General features: G+C 37.3%; 1 protein-coding gene across 3 annotated transcripts in view; it reads right to left on the bottom strand.

The window, feature by feature from the left end:
• Positions 1 to 1,364: 1,364 nt before the first annotated feature.
• The window catches only part of AKAP6 (A-kinase anchoring protein 6), a 237,152-nt gene continuing 211,750 nt past the window's right edge, over positions 1,365 to 26,766 (bottom strand). For 2 of the 3 annotated variants that reach the window (XM_064460235.1, XM_064460236.1), the window contains exons 13-14: positions 7,465 to 10,937; positions 1,365 to 2,325 (exon numbers count right to left, since the gene is read on the bottom strand). In XM_064460235.1, the coding sequence (XP_064316305.1) occupies positions 7,506 to 10,937 (3,432 nt within the window). In that variant the 3' untranslated portion in view covers positions 1,365 to 2,325; positions 7,465 to 7,505. The remainder of the gene's footprint in view (positions 2,326 to 7,464; positions 10,938 to 26,766) is intronic. The other variant, XM_064460237.1, reaches the window with a different exon arrangement.

Here is a 26,766-nt window from a genome sequence, read left to right as displayed (position 1 = left end):
TAATGGAATGGTACAAGTAATTGATGGAGTTCTGCACAGTCTGTTGGGTGAGGTGACAGATCTGAAAAGCCTCTAACTTACTATTTTTCCTGTCATCATAGTGTAAGGTATGACTGTAGTCAAAGTAAGCTTAAAAAAATACAATATAAATCAGAAAATGCTGCAGAGAAAAAAAGAATTATTCCAAACTCAGTTCCCATGTCAAGACCATTTAAAAAATCATGTTTGAAATAATTCATAGATAACATAATTGTCACTGTAAACATTTTAATAAAATTAGGAGTTATATTCCGAATTACTTTATATAATTCAAAAAAAGTCTTAAAATATATTAAAGTGATCTTTAGCTATGTAGTTATACATTTCAGGTAATTATGGGTTAACCTATTAGATTTATGCATGATACAAGATACGGAAGAGCAGAAAACTTTATGGATTCAAAAGGCTCTCTTAAAAATTGTTTCTTATTATTTACACTTTTCCTCAAACTAAGAGTTGTTTCTGCTGCCCTACCTACCTCATAGCCTACCCAAGGCTACGCAGTGGAAATGTTAATTGAGAGAAAACTGTTTTGTCTCTTGCAGTAGTAGAAGGCTGTTAATAATTTGGAACACATTAGGTTTTTTAAAAATACCTGTTCCTTCAGTGTTGTATATCAGCTGGTCAGTATAGTTCCTCTAAGCTACTAGCTAAGCTTGTCAAACTGATGCATATTTTTTAAAGGAAGAAGAATGTTGAAGCTTTTTGTAAAAACATCTATACACTTGGAAAAATAATGATAAAAGGTGGTACGGGAGAGCATTCCTTGCCTTTTAACTTTCCCGACATCCCTTCCTAATAGTGTTTTTAGGGGATGAATGCCATGTTTGCAGAGATAGGTTATAAAGCTGTCTGCCTTGTTTTGGCCACCCAATACAGTTTTAGTACAAGATAAAATAATTTAAAATGTGCAGTCTAAGTCTTTGAAACAGCCAACTGTAAAAGTGTCTATATAAATATATAGATAAAGCTTATTCAGTATAATTATGTAAATGAAAGAAATTTAAGAATCAGACAACAAACTGTTAATGATAAACAAATAAAATATCTGCTATAAAAGCGTGCTTGATCATTGCCACCACTGCAGTTGGCAGTGTACTGGTTTAAACTACTAAATATTTGTGCCTCCTTGCTTGGCCCAGAAGACCTGCAGAATCTCTAGTGAAAGGTTCTTTACCTCTGAGCCAGGTAACACAAATCTTCACCAGCAATGGAACAGCATAACTCTAGGGAATATCTGCAAAAAACCCCCCCCCCATATTCTTCCGTACTTTGATAAAGCATTCTGTTCTTGGAACGCAGGTAAAACAGATGACCAGTTCTGATTTTTTTTTCCCCAATAAACTATCTTTATTATGCCAATTCTAATTACCATGCAATCTAATGGTTTTAAGGCTTATATTTTCCACATCACTGGACATCACAAACATTAAAGCATTTTATACTGTCATTATACATCAATGTTTGCACTTGGTTATACATATATACAGAAATTATTCACACATCTTAACCTTGCTATTTCCTCCTTTCAAACCAACATAATTTTACTGTGAAAGCAGCTTTTTAATAAATGGTATAAGAAATACAGCAAGGCACACATTTTTTAAAAACTTTTTTTCTCATTACCACCTCAAGAAGCATAAAAAACCAAAATGTTGTACTTAATTCAGTAGAATGTCAACAGTTCCTAATATACAACACCGTGTAGTTGTTTCTTGAAGTGTTGCATAGATTAAATTTTAAAATTAAATAAATAAAATGCCATTTATTTTAATTGCTTAATTTTTAGATGTATTGAATCAGTAGGGCTAATGACTTCTTTTTGCTGCAATCCAACAAAATTGTAACTTTAAAAGTAAAATAGTTTCAATAAACTTATGCATTATACATATAAATATTAAATTTGATACATAAAATAGAAGAGTACTGACAGGTACAGTTCTGAAAAGATGAACCAGACTGATAATGAATCCTTGGGACTTCAAAACTTTAAAGAACAGAACTAGTGATAAGTAGTACAGGAGCATCCAATTTAGGAAGGGGAGGTCATTAGAGGTAGCTTGGGAGAGGAATCCCTATGAAAGCAAATGGCCTTGCTACAATACAAAATGGTCACTGAAATGGGACTAGCATATGCAGCTTGATCACAAAGCCAACATGGACAAATCACATTTGGAAAGAAAATTTATCTTGGGAGTCAGTGTAATGAAAGGCAGTGATACAATGGAATTGGAGGTCATCCCAGGGTTTACAGGATGAACCTGCACCTGAATTGCAGCCAAGTTTCTAAAAGGAAACAAAAAAGTAATAGTAGGTTACAGAAAATGAAGTTTTATTTGCAAAACATAGCTATTCCAGATCAACCATAGATAGTCATTAAACGATCACATGCCAGAGACTTTAATGCAGAAGCATACAGTAGGCAAACAATGACTTTTAACAGCCTGAGGTACAAGTTAGTGTAAAAAATTGTATTGATGTAGAAAACTCATTGATTTTCGTAAAGACTTTGTTTCTAAAGAAACAAGGGAAGTAATCTAATCTGACCTTTTCCCTGGATCCTGTCCTCATCCTTACATGCAAACTTACCTTTCGTGAACTCGAAAGTGCACCGATCAGTGAAAACATAGGAATTTTCAAAAGCCAAGCAACAAAAAGATCTACCTATCACTTATTTTAATATTTAGGTAAATACACTGAATGAGATTTCAATGGGGAGGAGGAAAGGATTGTCACAGAAGTGGTCCATGAATAGAATTGTCAGTGTCATCACCGTATTTTTAAATTGTAAATAGGTATTTAGACACTTCTAGTACCAGCAACGAGTTAAATTTTCGTACTATAGAATTATCCAGCTCAGAGTTTAGGGTTAAACTATTCATCAAAGAGCACAGGTTTATGATGAGGATTATGAAGAAATAATTGTCAGAATACAGCTCAAAGATTCGTGCAAAGTACATCTCATAGGCATTTCCTAGGAGGCACTCCAGACATGCATTATGTGCCTTCCAAATTAAGCAGGAATATCTGGATCTATCCAGTTACCTTTTCCTTTGATCTTATTTGCTCTAACTGACACCCCCCCCCCCATTTATAGAAGAAATACACTTACATGAAAATAGTGAAAAGCTCAACAGTTTGTTTAGAAATTAATGAAAAACTGATCTGAATAAAGGGGAAAATTGTATCAAAAGGTTTCTACAACTCTGGCATGAGTTTCACATATCTATAGTAAGAAAAGTCTCACTGATGGATTATGTCCGGTTTTTCAAAATTATGTAAATCACAGACAATACAAGATTATCTGTTTAATCTATTTAAGTTTTTTTAAAGTCAGCTACTGTAAGGAGCTAAAAAGTCAGATGGTTTTAAACCTTCTAAAGAAACATTATAGTATCTACGTCCCTATAAAAACCTCTAGGAAAAAAACAGTAAGCAAAGATTTAGATTATTCTCGTAGTTTCAGTCTCTAGAAGTAAATTATTACGTATTAGCTATTGTGTAAACTTGTATATTATTTTTCTCTTGTAATGAATAATTAGCTAACAGTCCTTTCCATTTACATATCATCTTTTATCTGTGGATCTCAAAACACATTTCAGTGAATAAATCATTCTTCACAGGTCCCATTGGTCATTATTCTCATTATTCTGTTGCTGAATAAACTGAAGCAAGGAAGGAATAAGTCATACCAAAAAATCTATTGCTGAGCAGAAAATAACAGTCAGGCCTTCTGCGTACCAGTCCTGGGTTTCTCCTGGCTATAGTAAGTGGCAGGACATTCTGGCTAACACTGCAGCACTGTCAGATAAAACCAATTTTGTTTTCTTAAGGCCAAGTGAAATATTTTTTTTTTCCCTAAATTAAGTTAAAATTAAGTTTAAATTACAAATTCTGCACAAAAGGAAGGAAATAGTTTTTGGACTTCCTTGTAAGAACTAACAGATTACACAGAGTTCTAATGTATCCTCTCAGAAAGATTTTGCACACCTCATAAACCTCCTGGATGTATTGATCTCTACACAAACTGAATATGCAACTAAAGATTCCCCATCCCATTGGTGAGTCATGGGTCACAGTGACAGCAGAAGATTGCATGATCTCATATACAGGTAGTTCTTTCAAGCTGTTCCCTACTCGAGAAATAAAATCAGCATAGCTTTATGCGCACTTCTGTTGAAGAGCTCTGTGTTGGCTCATACGAGAGACTAGTCAGTGCTGCCAGAGATATTTTTAAGCTTGCTTATAGAGTTGTTATTATTTTCCCATAACGGCATTTTGTTTGGTAGCACACTGCTAAATAACAAGATTGCAAGACTTGGCAAAAATATTTTCTTCACTATTACTTCTATTCTCCTGTACAGCCAAGGTAAATACTAAAACAGTATAAAATCAAACTACATTTGAAACTATGCCTTCTTCAGCTTTGAATTCTCAGTATGCTTTTAAGGTACACATATACTATAGATTATTTTTCTCTAAGTATTGCAGCTACACATGGAATTACACATTTAAATGAGCTCACAGCACAGGTGCTACAGGAAAAATAATGGTGTTTGCCATTTATCTTTCAAATTAAATAATGTGTTTTTAAATAGTAACTTTTTTCATAATACACTTATGGGAACAACATTTATCTGTCACATTTTAAAAGATGTATTAGTAATACATGTAAATTACCTTTGGAAAATCAGTAATTAGCCTCATCAAAAAATAAACAATCTGCCACCAAAAAGATAATCTTTAGCATAGTTAAGTATAATAACTGTTATTTGAATAAGTTAACAAATTAGGATAGATTGCTTCTGTAATTCATTCCCCATAGCATGAGAGATGAAGTTAAAGCACCAAGCTTGTGAATGGGGGAAGGGAGCTCAGACTTTAGTGAAACCAAATCTAGCAGCTCATATTTTCATTTTTTGATGTGCCAGAGATAAACTATATGTATCCTAGGGCTTTACTACTGGGGATAATACAGTACATAGCTTCCATGGAAGCAATGCTACATGTATCAGTTAAGAACCAGTATATCTTCCTAAATGTAAAAAGTGGGATGTAGTGTGAAGGGCTTTGTTACCTTAAAAATATTTGTCAACCCCTGGGCAAAATTTAAAACTATAACATAACCCTATTAAGGTGTTGCATAAAGATGCTGCATTACATTTTATTGCATTGTGGGGCGTTTATTAATATCTCCATCCTCTATGTCCAGCCTTAGTCCTTACACCAGCTGGATATTGTCATATCCCAGTCTTATGAAAAAACACAGCTAGCTTCCATGTAAGTAACTATGAAGTTCTGGAGCATGCAGGAAGGTTTGTATAGTATTTTGAGATCCTCAGAGGAGGCGTATTAATGAATTGAAAAGACATGTTATTATCTTCACCAGTGAATGAATAAGAACAAGGATAAGATCATGCTTACTATAGTAAGTATTCTTCCTCAGATTAATATTACAAAAATGAGTGAAAAAAATAAGAAAACTAATAGTAATTTAGGAAAAGCTTATGTTCACATAATTATCACTTATCAACCTCAGACTTCAGTCATCATCTCAATTTCCAGACAAAGGCTTCCATATACACATAATCCTTTTAATGTAATTCTAGGATATATAGTATCATCTATGAGTTTGGTAATTCCCAGTTGATTTCCATCGCTTCTCCAGTTGTTTGGATGTGTCCAAGTAGTAACTTAATTGGCAATCAACAGGTCATCATAGCCTATTTCAAAGCCATTCAAGAAATATCCTCTTTGCTATGAGGGTTCCAAGATAATGCATTATTCAAATACATATGTGTCAAAAGAGATAGTGGCAAGCTGTAGACTATTGCTGTCATAACCTAAAGGCTTTGCTGGACATACTTATACATAAATGAATGTGTGAATGCTGGGTAAACTGCCAATATGTGCAAAAGAAAAGCCCAAAGCGTAGCAATATAATATAGCAAAATCAGGAAACGCGGAAGTTAGGTATCTAATAGCAGCGAAGCAATCTATTTCTTGTAAATAGGCTCAGATCCTCTGCTACAGCTACATAGGAAAGTACTAGTGGTTTTCATAGGCAGTGATGAATAACTGCCTTTTCTCCTGTCAACATCATGGAATCATAGCATAACTTAGGTTGGAAGGAAACTTGAATGTCATCTGGTGCAACCTCCTGCTCAAAGGAAGGCTATTTTCAAAGGTAGATCATATTATTCAGGGCCGTGACCACTTGAATTTTGAAAATCTCCAAGGATGGAGAGATTCTGGAACTTCCTGGAGAAACCTGGTCCTGTGCTTAGCCTTGTGTTTTATTGGAAATTCCCTAGCTACAGCTTCTGGCGAGTTGCAGTACTTGGAATTGGCGTGGCATTTGGAGTTGCCATGCTGGCTCTGGTTTACTGGAGGAGTGTTTCCAAAGACTAATGGCATTCTATATAGCCATGCTGGCTTTTGGGTCACCAAACAACTGGTGAGACTCAAAGGAGCAGTGCTACACGCTAGGATCTGATCCAGAAGTTGCTTTGCAGGTCTTCTTTCGTCATTCAATGTGCAGTTATTGTTAGACATCTATGTGACGTCGGAAACTCCAGATCTGAACCACTTTCAAACTTTGGAAGAGATCAGAGACATTTTTTCATCTCAGGTTCCACCATCTAACTTATGTTTCAAAATGCTTACCAAAACATAGAACTGAAGCTTCCAGTACTGCTGTGTGGCTATCAATTTCCATCTGCTTTGGTATTCAGGTCTTTATTCTACATTACCCTCTACATTATACTCTTTAATTATGTTGCAAAGATTTCTCTTTTTTGTTACCTCAACTTTTGGCCTAACCCTGTGTTATAACAACTGTGCTCTTAATAATGGCTTACTGAACTTAAACGACAGTAAACTGACACCAAGAGATGACTTATTATCTCTCTGCTTAGTCTCCAGTCTGATTAGCCATTCTTCATGGCTTGTCTGGAAATATTGTAGAACTCCAACTCATTAGTCACCCAAAATTCTTGTCAAACCAGAAGTTCAGCTTCATCAAGTGCTTTTGAACACCTTGTAAGGCCAGATGACTGTGGAGAAGGGGATCAATGAGTAGAGCTGGTTTCTAGTTCCACAGCTCAGTTGAGGAAGGAAGAGGAGGCTGATACAAAAATATTATGGTCGAAGAGTTCCTAAGTTCTGCAAGACAGCAGATTTATTCCAGAACAGAGCAGCTCCAGTCAGTGCAAAGCCAAAGGGCAAGAAGCAGTTAGTATTCACTGTTTGTTGACCATTGGCATGTAAATTGGGATTATAGTGTAATCAAAACAAATGATATAGCACTATCATAAAACAGAAGCCCTGGATGGTGAGTCACCTCCTTTCATTGTACAAAAGTGCAAAAAAAATCAAAGCCAAAAAAAGTAAAAATAATGAATACGCAACTTGTAGAGTACATACCTGTTTTTAGGAAAATGTACGTGCCTGCAGAGGTTTACATTCTATCTGTGCATATTTATATGTCTTTCCTTATGAAGATTCAGGAGATTTTCCTCACAAGTAAGAGTTTTACTGTTCTGATGCAAAACATCCTTCTTCTGTGAATGGCCAGGCTTTAACTGAAACTCTATAGCTGAAGCCTCTTCAGAAGCAGCAACACATCCTTTGGGCTCTTCAGTTCCAGGTGATTTTTCTGTACTACCCTTTTTCGTACTAAGCTCTGGAGAATTATTTTCCAAACCTTCAGTTTGCCCATCTGAAATTAGCAAATCAGCAGCAGCATTTTTCAAATTGTTTGATACACTTTGTTTGTTAGGATTCAGGACCTTTATAACATTGTCATCATCACGTAAGAATGATAAATCCCTACCTTCAGATGAAGTTTTAACTTCTAATGACTCTAGAGTCACTTCACCTACTGACTCTGGTGACGTTTCAGAAATAGTGTCAGAAATAGGTTGCTGCTGCTCAACTTGTGCTTCAGGAGTACCACTAGAAATGGATTGCTGTTGCTCAACCCGTTCTTCCTCAGGACAGGCTTCAAAAAAGCATTCAATATTTTCTTTCTCATCTGTAAAGTCCAGTGGCACAGGAGTGCTGCTCTTTTCCTCTATGTATTTGATTACCTCTCCACAGTCACTATCATGAGAAGAAAGTGAAAGATAAGAATAGAAGTCCCCTTTTCTTAACTGAATAGGTCTGTGAGAGTGTTCTAACACTTTTTCCTTGATCTGTGTTAATGAAGCTGGAGCAGATGACTCACATTCAGGTTGTGACTTACTTTTCAAAGCTGTTGATGCCATGTCTATTATCTCCCTCACAAAATTGTGTACTGAGCCATCTTCCATGTTTCTTTTATCAAAAGCAGCAGATTCACAGTTACAGCACGAATCAAGACCATTGGCTGAGGAGTCACATTCTGCTTCGTTGGATTTCAGGTTTGTACAGCAACCAGTAGATTTTTCAGTGATGCTTATTCTATGAGGCTGACCATTTGGTAAGGATGTTTGTAAAGCTGTATCTTGTATGTCTCCACAATTAATTTCTGAGGAAGATTCAAGACAAGGCTTTTTAGCAGGGGAGGAAGCAACAGAGTGACTATCCAGCTGAAGATGACTTTGACATTCTTTCGGAGGGTTTCTGGATCCATCTGATGACAGAACAGTCTCCTTGCCGTCCATATGTGAATCATCTGAACTGTCTGTAAATGCTTCACAGACACAACCTTCATTTTCAGCTTCTCTGACATCAAGTGGCGCATGAGTTTTGGGAGTTGCTGATGTTCTAACAAGACCTTCCTTTTGACTGCCAAGAGTATTTTCAACATTGCCGTTCTCCATATCATCCACAAGCTGATCTTTCACAGCCTGAGAGGTACCTTTCGTCAGGTGACTCTTTGTCCCTTTTTCACGATCACGTGGTTCATTCTTACTATTGCCATTATTTTCTGATATTTTCTGTACTGAACCATTCAATAGTGTTTCAATGCTTAATGTATCTGTGGCTTTTGATGTCTCATTACTAACTTCTTTACTGCGCTGAATTTCATCACTGAGGTTACTTTTTCTCTTCTCCCTTGTCAAAGAAAATTTTGGTCTAATCCAAGTTTGGAGTTCATTTTTTATATAATCAAGTCCTGAAATTAAATTGCATTCTTCATAAATATCCTCATCAGTTGCTATACTGGAGTCATCATCTTCATCTTTGATACCTAGCTCTTCCTCAGTTAAGGTAAGGGTGGAACTTGAAAGCAAATCACTGTCATCTTCATCATCAGTACAAGCAGAAGTGCAGGAGACATTAACAATCATGCTGACATTGACATCGCTTTCATCAGCTACAGATCTATTAATATGTTTTCTAAATGATGCATTTGAATCTGGTATTTTATTTCTGTGCAGTACAATGTCTTCAGAGCAGAGGGAAAGATCCTCACTGCTGCTGAGTTCAGTGAGAGAAGCTGCTGAGTCTTCATTGATTGAGGATGCAATATCTAGAGACAGCTGTCCAGTAAAAGACATTTTTTGAGAGCTGCTTTGGAGTGTTATATCAGAGATGCTGCGCTTTATCTTTTGATCTAAAGGACTCTGGATATTCTCTAAGCGATTCAAAAGATCTAATGTCCTTTTGCTGAGCTCTCCAACAGAATCACTGCTTGCACTTATGTCTCCTGAGCCATGATGACTAAAAAGATCTTCGTTGCTTTTGTAGGAAGTCAGCCAGCTCTCCAAAGAGGTGCTTCGCTGAAGACCATCTCCACTTTTAAAAATACCTGAGCTGAACAAATCACCTACTACAGACAGAGATTCTAATGAAGAACTACGAGATAAAGTTGAAACCTGTCTTGTATTCTCTGTAACAATTAATTTTCTTACAGTTTCTGCAGATTTACAGGAATCGGGATCTGATTCTCCAGGGATACTTGCCAGAGCATGGTCATGAACAAACCCATCTGATTGTGACTCTCCAGGCTTATGTTCAGATTTACCAGGTATTTTATCAAAACAAAACCCACGAAACAAACTGCCCTCTGTATGTGTTTTTTCAATTTGTGATTGTTTCATTATTACTGGTAATTTCAATTTGGAGCCTTGAAGATATGAGTAATCATAAAATGTAAACACATCATGTTTTCCTTGCAATTCTTCTAGACAAACAGGGTTACACATAGTAATGCTGTCCAAATCCTCATCATTTTCACTTCCACAACATGCAGAAGGTGCCAACTGGAAATCGTCTGAGATACTAGCATGCTCTTCTTCATCTTGCTTTATTTTTTGCTTTATTACACCAACTATATCATCCACTTGAGCTTCTGCATGCCCAATTTCAGGATTGCTCTGAGTGGTTTCAATATCATTTAGCAAAAAAATTTCAGAATTATTTGTAGTTTCTGTATCACATTCACTCACTATCCCACTCTCACTCTCAGAATGCCGGCTTATATTTCCACTCTGATACATATAGTTATATGGTTTTGCCAGTGTGGTCCCCCCTATTAAGTCCGGCAGGGATTTGGTAGATGAAAATGATGAGTCTTTACTAAGACTTTTGTTTAAAATGTTAGACTGTGTTACACTGGAGAGTTTGGATGTTTTTTTCAAAAAAGGCATGTGTTTTTTTTCTGATAATTCAATATTATGAAGACTATAGACCTGATAGATGTGAGGATTTGGAGGGGAAGTAATGCTGGGACAATAAAGAGGACTTCCACGATCACTGATACTTTCGTCTTCATTCTCATTGTTATCACCACATTCTCCTGAAGCAGGTTTCTGGCTTAGATCGTCCGTTTTGAGCTCCTGATCAGGATCACTTAAGTCTTCATGAATACTGATCAGCTTATTACTTATGTCAGTTTCGTCCCATTCTAGAGCATCTTCACTTGGACCATTTAGATCCATCAAACTGGGATCAATAACATTCAGAGGCTCCTGTAAAAAAAAGTCAAAGATTAAAAATATTTACAGCTGCACTTTCAATGTGCTTCCACTGAACTCACATAAGTAAAATAATGGGAGTAAAGTTACTAATAGGCTATTAATTTTGTTACTTTTTGTGTACCATTAAAATGATCAATTAAAATGGAACCTATTATATTTTGCATGATTTCTTAGTTTTCTTAGTCTTTTTTTCTTATTTGCTGTCAAAATATACTACAGAATGTCGACTTTTCTTTAATAGAGATTAATTGTGGTTAGTAATTTTATAAGTAACAAGTGTTAACAATTCTGCAGAATCACATAGGAGTGTGTTAGTGTGTTAGTAAAAAACATTCCATTAGCACTTTATTAGGTTGGGTATATGAGAATCTCTCTCTTAGCCTGCCTCAGTTTAAAAGAGTTAAGATATAAAGGATTTATTAGAGGATTTTTGAAATATTTATAACAACTTTTGTGTTGTCAGCCTTAAAACAACAGATCTAATGCACTGGAAATCACAAGACTTGATGAATTTCTATTCATTCTTCACTTGATATTAAAGGCAGTACTAATGACCAGTAAGTAAGACTAATGAATGTTAATATCTTCAGCTGTAAGAACGATCAATCAGTGTAATCAAATCCTACATGAATTTCAAATATTGTCTGTGCTGACACCTTTCTCTGGGAAAGGGCTGATAAATAATTGAGCTAAACTTAGTTTGCTTTTTTAAGACTCTTGTAACTTTCTAGTAACATGTTCTATTATGACTCAAAACATAAAGTATCAACAATTGTTCCTTCTAGAAACACATGTGGGAGAGGAAGAACACCTTGACAACTCTTCTCATTCAAATGTGATGTGTCAAGGAACCAACAATATAGACTCACCTTAAACCCACCAAAATAAGACAGAAGTCGCCCCTGACTTTAAGGCTGGTTCTCTGAGCACAAATCAATTTTACTTTATTTTTCTGTTTATTGAGAGGCCTCCTTTTAGGGAAGACTTTGCTTATACAATAAGTCTTGTAATAGAATGGTTAACTAATATAGAATTGTTTAGTTTAAATTATCTTAACAGCTGAACAATTATCACTGTATCCAGAAAAACAAGCACTTTTTAAAAAAAAACCTTTCAACTATGATGTCTCAGTTGCTTGAGCTTTCTTGGAACAAGTTTTGTTTTTCAAATAAAGCATTGATCACACACCAAACAGCAATCATAATCACAACAGACTTACAAAGTTACAGAAATACAAGGAGATCAAATGTGGCTATAGTCCAATGAAGTGCAGTTGTACACAACTTAATTACTGACGTGGATTCATCAAGACTTGGCCAAGGTTAACTGTGGAGGCGAAGGCACATATCTCTGACTGCAATTCTCAGCTGGGAACTCTCTTTTTGAAGTAGGAACTAAAGTTACTCATCCCTTTTGTGAGAAATCATGGGACGTACTCCAACAGCTCAATAGTTAGGGCGCTGATTTTGGGCATGGGACACTTTGTCAGACAGCATAAGAGACATGAACCACGTTCTCATTCTCTCAGAAGAAGTCCTACCTACACACTGTCCTGAAAAGAAGCTTGCTTCTCCTGTTTCGTTTTGCATAGAACAATTAAATATTAATTGGGTCATAGATAGACAAGGATAATTTTATCCTGCAGTGCAGTGTTCAGCACATTTGACGGGCAAGAGGCACAGATAGGTCCAAATCCCTGCTCCAGTGTCTATTAAATCATAGATACAGGTGGCACTGTTTCTGTGCAAGACACAAGGCTATCTCACCCCTGTATGTCCAGTAGGCTAATGGCTAAAATACTCAGCTGACATATGGAAGAATTATTTTCTCCAAATTAAGCAGAGTAGCTAACCACCATTCAGCAGGGTGATATGATTATTAATATATTTGATAAACCAAAGCACCCTCCATGGAAGATGTCCTCATGCTTCATTGGGCTTAGTTGTAAGGTAAGTCCCTGAGTACTGCAGCTGTGTTAAGATATTGCAAGTAATCATGGGCAGAAATACGGGTGCCAAATAATTTTTTCCTCCTTGGCATGTTAGGAGCCTTTTAGGATTTTGAGAATCTGTCATGTCTAATGTTGAAGGCTAGAGTCTCTTTGTGGATCTACCTATGCCAAAACTTTTATGGAGTAAATTTTTTAGAGTCTTCCCCCCCCCCCCCCATGAGATAATAGGTTGTGATAGCTTAAATATTAGGTTTTCATTAAAACATTCATTTGCTAGGCAACTAAGGCTATCAGAGCAGTTCTGTACACTGTGGTGTTCAGAAATCCATATTTGGATTTGCCAGTTTGCCATGTTTTCATAATGGCTCTTGGCTGGTACTTAGTTGGACCCAGTTTCCCACTTGTAGCTGACCTTTAACCGACCTGCAAGTAAAAACTGGTACAAGAGAATCACAATCATTAAATTAAGTTAGTTTGAAAACCTGTTAGGTTAATCAAGAAATCAGCTACAATTACTCATTTTCTCTGTGGCATGTTTTATGACTCTGTTGTTCTTAGCATTAGGATGACATTGCTGTGAAAAGCTTCCTAAACTGCACAATTTTACTGTTTTAAGCTTCTGCCAGCTGCAAAAGGAAATTCCCGAAGGCAAGAAATCAGCAGCAGGTTCCAAGGATTTTATGTTCCATAGAATCTGATTTTGTTTCTCAAAACCAAAACATTTGGTCCTTATTGGTCAGGAAGATAACCTTCCCCCTGTAAATCAGCACTTGGCTGCCTTGTTTGTTCTGCAAGTCAGATGGACTAAAATAATAAAACATGTAGAGTTGTGACCTCAGCCCATTCATCTTCACTGAGTGCTCCTTACTTCAAAGCCTATTTTTCATTCTTCAAATGCACATGCTCTTCTGAGACCTGGTATATACTCCCGAGTTTTGCAGGCATAGCTATGACAGTAAGGGATTTGATTTTTTTTTTCTTCTGATTGTCACAGCTATAATTCCAAAGGCCCTTATGTAGATATGGTTATTTACCAGAATAACTTTCTCTGTCCAAGAAACTGGCTGAATCAATATTAGTGAGTTACTACTTTTCTTATAAGCACCATCTCCCTTGAAAAAACCTACCAGTACAACTCAAGTGGCTATCATCAGTTACATTGGCAGCCCTTATCAAGTACAGACCAAGTTTTAACTTTGAAACAAATCATTCAGCCTAAGTCACAAACATTTTGTATTTGGCATTTTCAGCAGGGGTATATATTTTCCCTTTCTTTTTTACAAAATGTAGCAAGCTGCTCAAACGAGAAAGAGACTTTAGACATTGAGGTAGTTTTTGGAGAGAGCAGCACCATACAGCTTCTTGAATAAAGCTCTGGAGTGAAGAATGGAAGGTGGTGTCACTCCAGCCTATGTTTGCTCTAACAGCAGTAGCAAGGTAAAACCTAGGAATCTCTGAGGACTATTTTTATCATGTCAGATGCCTCCTTATCAGGCTGCTCAGTGCATAGGTAGGGTGCTGGATGATTAGAATTATCATGATAGTAATAGATTATTAGGTCTTGCCAACAGAACGTTTACAATTCCCCAACCGATCCTTTATTTGTTATACAGAGGATGAGAAGTATAACACCGTAAGTGTCAGCTGGTGTCAGAGCTAAATTCTGATTGCTCGCTTTACTGGGAAAAAATGCTGTTGTTTCTTCTCCTGTCTTGTTTATCACTCCAAAGAACTGTCTAGTATTGTGCAATGCGTCTTTTACACAAAGCAGACAAACCTTCTGTTGCCATTTCCAGTTGGGAAAACTTTACTAGTGTGAGTGCTGCACCATGTTTTTTATTCCATTTCAAACCCCTACAGAGTTTGCACTTACACGCTCCAAAAGGTGTTCTGCTTAGCCTGGTTCAAGGTATCACTCCTTGAACCTCAAATACCCAACAAGAAAGGGATCTGTCACAGATGGACATGATGATCTCCACATATAAGACAGACTACAATTAAAGGGAAGCTTTAAGTCTGCTACAGAGGTTCAGATTCCAGCTGGATGAGCCCTGTATGCTTGCTCTAAAGTCCTGGCCTTGCTGAAGTCTGTGACAAAACACGCTGCAAAGGTACCATACTGTCTGGCAAAAATTCTTTGGATACAAGGTTGTGCAACTGATTGCACTAAATTTCCTGGAATTTAGAAACTTGGTTTTTATATGTGCAAGAGTGTACGCATATAAATACACGCATGTATATATACATGTGTGTATGTCGTCTTTCTAAAAATGGGTATCTTCAAAGTAGGTCAGAGTGACTTTATCATTATAAAGTCACTAAATACCGCCACGTCTAGAGTAGATCTCGATGGTCACATGGTTCACTGTAAAAGAAGGTGAACGGTTTTGACCAAGCAAGTAAAAATAAACCAATGCAATAAGTAAAAAAAGATGCACAATATTATGCATATTCCTATTTTTAAAATATTACCACTAGATAAACAACACTTAGAAAGCATTTACTGTTGCATGAAAAGTTTCTAATATAATTAAACCAAGAATCAATTAAATTACAGACTCAGAAGAGTGAACGGTTGAATTAATTCTAATGTATTTGAAAGTGCTGCTTTAAGGAGTTTGGCTATCCCTAATTTGAACCCTGAACTGTATTGCTCAGGGCAGCATTCCCATTTCAGTGGCGTAACTCCTGTGAGCAAAGTTAGGTATGCACTTAAATGCTTGTAGGCTTGATGTTTAATGGTTAAACAGTTAATCTCCTGAAAACGTTAACAGAAAGAAATAAGAGTATTAAGCCACATAAAGACATTTCCTCATCCCCAGTGCTCTTTAAGGAAAAGTCTCAAAAATGCAATTTTTTCATTTGTTTCCTTTACTAAAACATTGATAGTTTTGCTTTTTCTGCAGCAAATTTTATTAAACAATGATTCTCTGTTTCAGCTTCATTTGCATGGGCTACTCCAGTACAGATACTTTGTGTTGGTGAAACAGGACTGTAATGTAACCCCTACGTACCATTATATTTTTTTTAAAGGAATTAACATGAAAAAAAGAGCTTTTACAATAATAAATACAAACTCTGTTCCTCCGTCCCCTGCAACATATCCTTCAGTTGCTGTGGACAAATTATCCAAACTCAACTGCACTTAGGGGCCAGGGGAAGAAGAAAAAGAAAGAGAAAGAAAGAAAACCATCCCCCATCTCCAGGAATGTGTGCACATTCAAGGAAGACAAACATGATTTTGTCTTCTGAAAAATGCAAGCATGCCAAGTACTTTTGCTGAGGGAAATAGTCATGCGTACAATACACACTTCACCTCTGCTTCACTTAAGTTCATTTTCTAAATGGGGTTCCCTATACCATAGCCAACAAGAAAACTGTCCCGATTTCCCAACACAAATGCTTTAATATGCATAAGCATATGCATAATATTCCATGTCCATAATACTGAAGTGACCTGCACATTACAATATAGTCTGAAAATACATGGAAGCAGTATGCTTTATTACAGATCACTAGAGAAACTGATCATGAACATACATACTGGTTATAACTGCAGTTAAAAGAAGAAGGTATATGTTTATTTCCTGAGAAAATAAGATTCAAACTGTGGTTCATACCTCCTCTTGCTTCATTTTACAGTTATTATTGCCTCCCTTGATGCAATAATATGTTCAGTCCTGCATGTGCCGGACTTGTGCTTTTCTGTTAGGCATTATGGGTGCTTACAGGTATTGCCAGTCTCCTACATGGGGTGGCAGCACGTACAGATTCCTGAACCACAGGAGGGACACTGACTTCACCTCTGCACTTTGAAGTCACAGATGTCACCTGCAAGGGTCTCAGTGCAGGCTGGGTCTTACGGGAACAACTGAGGTTCCACCATCGCTCAGTTACCTGTCTTTATGACAATGTTTGAAGTTCCCTGATAAGGCTCAGAAATAAAAGTCTAGAGGATAGGACTGTCATATCCAGGTTTTAAAACTATTAATTTTCTTTATCACGATAGCGGTTTTGTGGGCACATCTTCCAAGCAACAGACGAAATAACTGCAGTGACATTGCAGATGACACCAAGCTGGGTGAAAATGTCGATCTGCTGGAGGGCAGGAGGTCTTCCCTACAGAGGGACCTGGACAGGACAGCCTGCATCACTGGGCCAGGGCCAATGGTATGAGATTCAACAAGACTCAGTGCCAGGTCCTGCACTTGGGTCACAACAACCCCATGCAACGCTACAGGCTTGGGGAGGAGTGGCTGGAGAGCTGCCTGGAGGAAAAGGCCCTGGGGGTGCTGGTCAACAGCTGGCTGAACATGAGCCAGCAGTGCCCAGGTGGCCAAGGAGGCCAACAGCATCCTGGCTTGTATCAGGAATAGTGTGGCCAGCAGGAGCAGGGAGGTGATCGTGCCCCTGTGCTCGGCACTGGTGAGGCCACACCTCGAGTACTATGTTCAGTTTTGGGCCCCTCACTACAAGAAGGACATCGAGGTGCTGGAGCGTGTCCAGAGAAGGGCAACAAAGTTGGTGAAGGGTCTAGAGAACAAGTCTTATGAGGAGCAGCTGAGGGAGCTGGGGTTGTTTAGTCTGGAGAAGACAAAGCTGAGGGGAGACATTATCACTCTCTACAGCTACCTGAAAGGAGGTTGTAGCAAGGTGGGGGTCGGTCTCTTCTTCCTAGTAACAAGTGATAGGATGAGAGGAAATGGCCTCAAGCTGCGCCAGGGGAAGTTTAGTTTGGACATTAGAAAACCTTCTTCACTGAAAGGGTTGTCAGGCACTGGAACAGGCTGCCCAGGGAGGTGGTGGAGTCTCCATCCCTGGAGGTATTTAAAAGAAGGGTAGATGTGGTGCTTGAGGATACGGTTTAGTGGTGGACTTGGCAGTGACAGGTTAGCGGTTGGACTTGATGATCTTAAGGGTCTTTTCCAACCTTAACGATTCTATGATTTTAAGAGGGTGCACAGCTGAAAACTATTAGTCCCTACTAGTAGCAGAAGTGTTTTAAAAAGTCAGAGAAATTGGCCATTCTCTAACCATTCTTCTGCTATTTAAATGTCACTTGATGATGCTATGTAACACTCTGGGATCAGTCATGCCTGCACATGAGTCCTGTGAGGGTCTTATAACTTTCTTGATAAGCTGCCCACAGCACCAGATGGCCAAAAGAAAGAGTGAAAGGCTCCAGCCCCTCCACCAGACACAAGGCAGTGCAGACAAGCCAGGCTGGAACAGAAGGTGAGTGGTGTCAGCAGAAGGCCTGCAGGAACTAACTTCTATCACAGATCAAGGCAAAAGCAGGGACTCAACATGTTCAGTCCCTGCGCTGTGCCCAGAGTATCACTGTTAACACACCACCCAGTATCCAGTTTCCAGCCTCTGCGGAAGCAGTGGCCCCCTTTTTTGCCACCGTATCCTCATATGGCTTTCTAACATCTCTGGTACTCATTTGCTGAAGAAGCCCTTTACTAGAGAGCAGAACATCTATAACATTTTTATATTGAATCATATTGTCATCCAAATAGGTTTACAATCCCAGACCTGTATTCCAAGTTGTGTATTTGGGCTTTCTTTTTTTTTCTTTTTTTGTGATGAGAAAACCTGGCTACATGGCATATTTTACTGACTGTTGCTTTCGCTGCTTTGTAGTTTTCTTTTCATCTGTCAAGAGGTTACATGACAGGATTGTTCACCATTGAATGTCATTTCAGTCTCACCTTTACTTCAGAGGAATATATGATTTTCTTTGTGCAAGAATCCAACACAAGCCCTTTGTGAAACTCTTGGAAAAACATTCCCAGATTTACCCAAACCCAAAATGTTGCCATGCACACCTAGTTCAGAAAAGAGCAAACGCTGGCACTCTACCTCAGATACACACCCATGCAAGTTGGTGGGAGTTCATCCATGCCAAGTCTCAGAATTTACCCAAAGATCAGTCTTTATGGTTAAAACAAAAAAAAATCAAGTAAAACCAGGAAATCTGTGGAACTGACCATGGTTAAACAGGTTTAACTATTGTTTATCTACACTGAAGAACTTCAGCACAGTTTTTCACTGGTATGCCTGTATCGATGGCAAATCAGTTGCATTCTGCATTCAGATGCTCATGAACAAAGTTGTACTAGAAAAGCTACGGTGGCATAATAAAATCACTGTTGTTTTGTCTTTGTATTAGTTAAGAGGTCTGCATACTGGTTAAGAATACTTTCAATTTAGTATAATTTACATTGGAACTGGTACTCTAATGGTGTACTCTCAGTTAAATCAGAACAACTTGGTGGACACTGTGAGCGGGCTCAGTAGACACAATAGCCATCTCCACACTACAACAAGCACATCAGGACACCTGGTATCAGAGATTTTAAGAGCTTTGTTTCAGTAGAAATGAGTGCTTGTGAGAAACACTAGAGAGTGAGAATCACCATAGAAACAGATAGATATAAGGTACAAAAGAAGAGGACATAAACCCTTGGGAGCTTGACCTTAGGAGAAACCTAGAAAGAAGTTTTCTCACTGAGAGCTGGAGGAAAGAGGCTTGAATTTCTAAATAAAAATTCTTCCCGTATACTGGAAACGGAGACTTCATCTATTATTTATGAATACCAGGACTGCATGAAGAATATCTGGCTCAATCATCAGTTTCTCCTGTCATGAAGCAGCTGAGAGACTACCAAATTTAGCCTAATTCATGTTATCAAAGAGAATGGACTCCTTTGCCCCCCTATTTAAATTTTCACCACAAATTCTTTGTAATCTCAGTTCAGCCACTTCTTGAAATCATCGATTCACCATCTGTAAATTTGGGATATTGACTAGAGGGAAGTCAATAAGCAAGTATGGCGAAGTCAAAGGCTAGAGGAATGCTGCAGATCATAAGTATTTGCACAGTCTGCCTACCTATGGATTTCCAAGTGTTACGTTAAACACCACAGTTGTCAGAAAGTAGCAGAGAGTTCTCCTGGTGATGAATCAAAATTACAACTGTAAGCACCTTGAGGCTACAGCAATACAACTGTTCCTTGCCATTGCATGGCCTATATCTAAGCAGAGCTGCTTTTCAGATGTTGCAAAATAGGAACACCGACCTTATCTCCAAATATAAAGAGGTCCCTAGGCAGAGCTCTTTCATTAAGATCATCTCATCCTTGAACTTCCAGATTTTTTTTTTAGTCTCCATCACTGGTAAATTGTTCCCTGCACATAACAGATGCCAACATAGCCCTGGCACTGGCTGGAAAAAAAGGATTGGAATTTTCAGTCTAATCTAGTACATCAAGTAGATCCTGTGCAATGTCTCAGGTACCAGTGTTAAATGCACATATTGTTTTGGCCACTTGAGAAATCATTTAATATAAGCATACTTTGTAGAAATTCACTTGTTATTCAACTTGTTATGGTGAAAGATTTATATTTGCCTGCCTTAGTTTGGCCAAATACAAAATTACAATGGGGAGTACCTCATTATTACAGAACCACTATTGCCATTGTTCAACTTTCTTGTATTGCAGGAGAGTTGATTTTAAATGTTACACAGTTTAAACTTGGGCTCAAATTGGAACATGAACTGAAGATTTAATTCTATCTACAACAGCCATTTTCAGTGCTGGTGAGGTACAAAAAGTCCAATGAATACCAAGAGTTTACAAAGTGGTGTAATAACTGAGGGGCACAGGGTTATTAGTATTAACATTATTAGTATAAATGTTGTTAATATACAACTTTAAAGTATAGAGCTCAAAATCTTCCATACAGCATCACAGGTTTGTACTGAAAGTGAATGTTTGACATGCACATTTTGAGTAATGTTTAGAGATTTTGGAACTGTTTATGGTATTTGGTTTCACACTGAAGCACTATTCCTCCCCTCCCTTTTAAAAATAAAAAACGATTTTTAAAATAAAGCATCTTTCTGCATTGTTCAGTAAACCTGCTGGATGAGCTGTGACTCCATAAAGTTTAGGAACTCATTTATTATGTTGGTAGATCAGACACTACAGTTATTCACACAGTGCATCTCTAAAACCTAGCTTTCATTAGAGCTGTGGGGAGGCCCAGTCTTTATCCCTTCACTTGAGAAGGTGAAGCTCAAGAAGATAATTAACCATGAAACAATGAGGAGGCTTGCTGGGTAAGCACTAGTGTGAAAACAGTTACTCCTCACAAAAGAGGGGAAATTAGCTGGCTGGATAAAAAAGGAAGTGTCAGACTGGAAGACTGAAAGGACTGCCAGCATAAGTAGATAGCTCTATGCATCATTAATGCAATTTTTTTAACACTTAAACTTCACTGCTTTCTAAATTTAAATGCATTTAAATGCTATGTGTTAGGGGAGATTAATATGCCATTTTAAAATAATTTCTCTTAAACTTTCCATTTTCACGTTTCACCAGTTTTAGTCACCCTTCCCGTGTATGAAAAAATCCCTGCCTCTTAGTATTGTATTCTTGTTTACAAAACCAGTGTAAACAGAGCATTATAAAAAGATTCACTTCATTCATTGTATTTTACAAGCACATTATTTTACATTAATACAGATATTTTTATGAACAAAAGTTCTTTTTGATTTTACTGTTTCACAGAGTAAAGACTTATGATGTGTGTTTCCTTTCAAAACTTCCTTCTACTCAAACAGTGTTCCCTGAAGCAGCCACATTTTTGGCAGAAATTCAGTTATATGCTATGCCAAAAGAAATAGAATAAACAAACACTGCTTAATGCAGCTGGCTAGGTAATTTACATATTACTGCACACCAAACATGAAGACCTGAATATGGATTAGAGCTACAACGATGACACAAATGTCTTATATGTAAGAAGAAATGAAATTCAGATCATCATTGCTAACAATTTACATTTTATTGTTTAATGTATATTATCGTACCTCTGACATATAAATGTATGTACATATTTAAATATTAAGTAGATGTGTGTATTATATTTTCTGTATATTTTAAAGAAAAATGTGCTAGAAATATCTTGAAAAACTGTTAAGTGTTGGTATTTTTCAAAGTTTTCTTCTGGTGAAAGCAGACTACCTAAATGAGCACATCACAGTCTTTGGAAATAGCAAAAAAAACCCACCAGAAGTAAAATGAAAAACCTCTAGGCATTCCTTAAAACTTCTTTGCTATACGTAAAAATTTAGTATAGGTAGGCCTTCAAATCTGCACGTTCATGTGCTTCCAAAAAGCATCTGACATTTTGGGTGAGATGAACAGTCCATTCAGCTGGGTCCATCTCCTGCAGCGGCCAGTAGTGAATGTTTATGGAAAAGTTAAAAAATCCTCAGGCACATAGAATGGTATAGAAGCTGCCATCCCAAATGTGAGAAGCCACTCTGTGGGGACTTTAACAAGCATTAATTGATGTCTCCTCCATTAATTTGTCTAATTGCTTACTGAACTCATTGTACTTTTGCTATCTACAACATCCGGTAGGAACAAGATGCAGTTTTATTACACACTGCATGAAAACAGTATTCCCTTTTAAATCTCCTGCCTGATAATTTCATTGGGTACCATTTACTTTGTGTGTTAAGAAAAAGAGTGATTAATTGCACCTTACTTATTTTCATGCATTTTAAAAATAGTTTTTTTATTGTATTGTCTGCTTACAGCTGATGCAGCTCCTAGAACATCCCATAATATTTAACAATGAAACCCTGATTATGCATATATTTTCTGAAGATCCTGCAAATACATTTCCATAATGGCTGGAGGACTGGGACCCTATCATCCAATACTGAAGACCCTTGTAAGATGGAAATAACTGCTGCACAAGCTGTTAGAGAACAAGGTTTCGTCCTCTCTTTCTAAAAATTATTTCATTTGAGAACTCTTGAAAAAAAATATCAGTAAATTAGCTTCAATTACACTCACATACCATTCCTTGCAGAACTTGCAAGGACCTTGGGGTCATTAAAGATGCAGTGCAACAAGTCATTAAATTAAAAAATCACAAGTTTGTGACTTTTGTATTTCCCTTAACTCTAGTTTTTTAAACAATGCTGGTCTGAGTCATGATCTTATGATCAGTGGATGTTAGGCATCTGAATAAAACACTGACTTCTTCTTGTAATCTGAACACAGTGCACTGCAATGACAGTTGCTATCTGCTAAGCACTCTTAAATATCTAGCCCTATACTTAAGTGCCTAAATAGGAAGTGAGTTCTTCTAAAATAAGACATCCGTCCTTGAAAATAAAAACCTAGCCATTCTTCTCTTTCTTTTTTATCGAGTTATTTTTGCTATTTAAATGGCATTTGGCACTTCTTTCAGTATCTGCGTGCATTGGAAACATCAGATTTCCAATTTCTGAATATTACATATCTTCCTACAAAACCTGATTATTCCTGAGAATCCACTTGAAGATTTTAGGTATCTTACAGTTCTAATGAACACCTCAGGAGCAGGGAATATCTTTTTATCAAAGCCGTGGAAAGTGCTTTATTCACACTCTTTTGACCAGTATTTAATTTGTAGCACAGAAAAAAAGATGAATAGATTGACAGATGGTTGGTAACTATATGCTACCACCCTATAAAGATCTAAACCTGCTACTATGATGTTGACTTCTCCCATTATAGAGTTATAAATCTCACATTTCTAGATTTTATAGGGTTCAATTCTGCTGTCCCAAAACCTGAATTTTTTTAATTGCTTGTTGAATATTATTTTAAAGAATTGTGACAAGTTGATTTATTAATACTGTAGTTATCTATAAATGCAAAGTAATTAAGAATGCTAGATACACCACCAATGAAGGTCAAATGCTGTTACCCATGAGAGAGAGAGGACAGTGTTTTCATGATGATATGTTGAATTAGAGATCCGTGTGATAAACTGGCACTTTTGAAGGCCTCAGTGACATTTGAAATCACTTAAGGGTTTGTAAACATCAACCATTAAAAAAAAAAACGAACAGATCAGGAGAAACATATTACCAGCTTTCTACCATATATGAAATTCCCTCACCCAACTCCAAAATAGCACCAGTCTGGAACACAGTTACCAGCAGGTAGCTGAGAAACAGAAACATCTTCTGGCTGCATGGATGAACGCAGAAGCTTTGTATATCCCAAAAACAAAAGACTTCTAGCTTCTCACTGGATAACACAGCACCACTGACCAGCCTTGAAAGCTCCTGAGATACAACAGTTTGCAGTGTTTAAGCAACTTTAAAATACGTCGGTTTTCCCCTCACTCTGTATTTATATGTTTGAATAGATTAAAACTGCATGAACCAGAAAAGGAATACAAAAGATTTCCAACGAAATAATCGTTTTTAAATATAAATATATATAGATGTAGATGTTTATATAGAACTTTGTGGCACTGAGCCAGCAAGTTTATGTAATTCTTCCTCTAATATAATAGAGCATAATAGGGAAAAAAATTCAAAGTGTCTGTGACATAAAGGGAAGACTTGTCCGTCACTGAACTAGACTGTTCACAGGATACTACTAAAAAACATTAATACAGACACAGTATTTTACACCGAGTTCAGACACTATCCTTTGAGCTAATTATAACACCAGGAGCCTACTCCTGTAACACTGTGATCATGATATTTTCTGCCTTGAATACCTGAATCAGTTTTTCACTGTAGTATGAGCTGTGGACAGTAGTTATACATGATCAAACAACCATGTTTGGTTTTAAAAGAATACTGGCAAATATATGTTTTATTTATTTTGCCTTTGTAGCTTTTTTTTTGTTTAAAAACATGATCAGTCATTATGGAACATTCCCAGTCTCATAAAGAAACCTGTCTTCTAAAAAAGCAAGTAAAATTCAAATACTGCACAGCAATGTTGTGTGCTTTGTCAAGGAAAAAAAAAATCAAAGGGGGCTTGGGGTAATTAAGTATTGCAGCAATTGATTTTGTCATTAAAATAACTCTTTATTTTTAATGTAATTTCATTTATCTTCCTGTGCTCATGCCAACAACAAAAAAGTAACTTTCACCTCTGTGTTATGAAGTTTGCTGGGTATCCTGGAGATGCCAAAAAAACTAAGTGCATCTGCAGAATTAGCAAGGAGTCACAGAAGAGAAACATGCATCTCAAAGATATTCACTCCAGTTGATGTGGGTGGTGGTTGAAACTTGCTACTGTAGGACTGGTTGAACAAGCTACAAGAAATCCTCTTGTAGGTTTCATTATAGTGGAAACTACAAATTCATTTGTAATCAACACCACCAAAATTATCAGGAAATGTATGTCTGGAAATTTCAGTGCTGAGTAAAGGACTGAAAGAGCAAGAATGCTGAACTACTCTTTCTGCTGCAGGTCATTCACCTGCACTGGAAGAGGCTCCACAGGAAAGCCTATTCCTAGCATTGTCCGTACTGAAACTGTGCTACACGGGAAAACTTCCTATGCAGTGCTCCCTTTTCATCAACAGAAAAGAACAAAGGTCACACAGGCAACAAGGCAGAATCAGCAAGTACATTTGCTCCCAGCGTACTCCCAAATCATCTTCTGGTACTCTAGAGAAAGTTAGGACAATGTACCTTTACTTTCCATCCTCTCCAGTGGGAGAGCTCGGGCTTCCTATGGCTTAACAGAGCTTGTGAAATAGTGAAACAGGGCTGCCTTAGTCTCTGGAGTCTGGATTAGCCTCTTCTTGTCTAATCCAACCAACAACTAAAGAGTCCCATAAAGTGATTAAAATTAGAGCAACAGCTAACAGTATGACTTGGTGGCAGTGAACTCAGATGATCACGTCTGAGGGTTTGCTCTCTGTGAAGACTGGAATTTGTTCTAGTTTGGCTGGGGTTATGAGTTTGAATATACCCTTTGGGCTTTCTATCATTTTACAAAGCCATGGCAAAACATGACAACATCTGCCAGAGGTGAGGGAATCAGCTGAATAATTTAGCAGATTGGTAACATCGCATGGAGTATTTCACCTCTGGACTGTTGCCCTAACCTGTTAGCTAGTTGTGACAGAAAGTTTTACAGTCTGTGAGGATGGAGAAGAGGCCTCTATGGAAAGACTAAAATGTATTCTTTTTTGTTTCCATTCACGCTAAAAAGGTTCCACTGCAGGTGGCCACTCAGGAGATTATTCTCAGGAATATAACCCAGCATTTATCTGACTTTTTAACTAATTTTGACTAAACTCCACTGAGTCGGCATTTTTTTACCAAGATCTGCCCAACAAGAAGGATTTTACCAGCTGTAGTTTTGCCAGATGATCTAGACTCTGCATACTGCAGTGATGGCTGCCATCATAACTATGGCTGGTCCTCAAGAAAATTATGACAAATACAGAATTTCTTGCAAGAACGTGGGGCCCATCACCTTTCTTCAATTAAAGTCCAATTAAAATTTTGACCTATGTTCACCATTTATGTAACTTTCTTTTAGAACCTACAGATAATTATTCCATGTCACAAATCAGGCATGCAGTGCAGCCTGGAAGCTCAAAACCACATGCACGCCCAGTACAGGGATAATGCATCGCATCACAGACTCTACAGTCACATAGCCATTCACATATTTTAAGGAAGCACCAAAGTGAGCAGTCTTCAGTGTTGAAATATGAGTAAAACAAGACAACTGACAGAAACAAATACAAGTAACCAAGATTGTACTGTCATACATTACACTATGAAGACCTCCAATATCAAAATAAAAATGACTTGTGATAGACAATGAAAAAAACAATTCGTAAAGTTCAAATATAAGTAATTAAATAATTACTTTGTGAGGGGTAGATCATGTAATAGGTGTTCAGCACCTTTACAACATGCAGTGTGTCCTCCTCAGCCAATTAAGTTAATGATCATTCAGTACTTCACTATATTAGGCACTTCTGATGAACTTCTAAATTTTATGCAAGACTTTTAGCTAGATCCCACCT

Source organism: Phalacrocorax carbo, chromosome 9 (assembly GCF_963921805.1).
Source record: "Phalacrocorax carbo chromosome 9, bPhaCar2.1, whole genome shotgun sequence".
In the NCBI taxonomy this organism is placed as follows: Eukaryota; Metazoa; Chordata; class Aves; order Suliformes; family Phalacrocoracidae; genus Phalacrocorax; species Phalacrocorax carbo.
The sequence above is the reverse complement of the archived record's forward strand: the minus strand, read 5'-3'. Positions and strand labels throughout refer to the sequence as shown.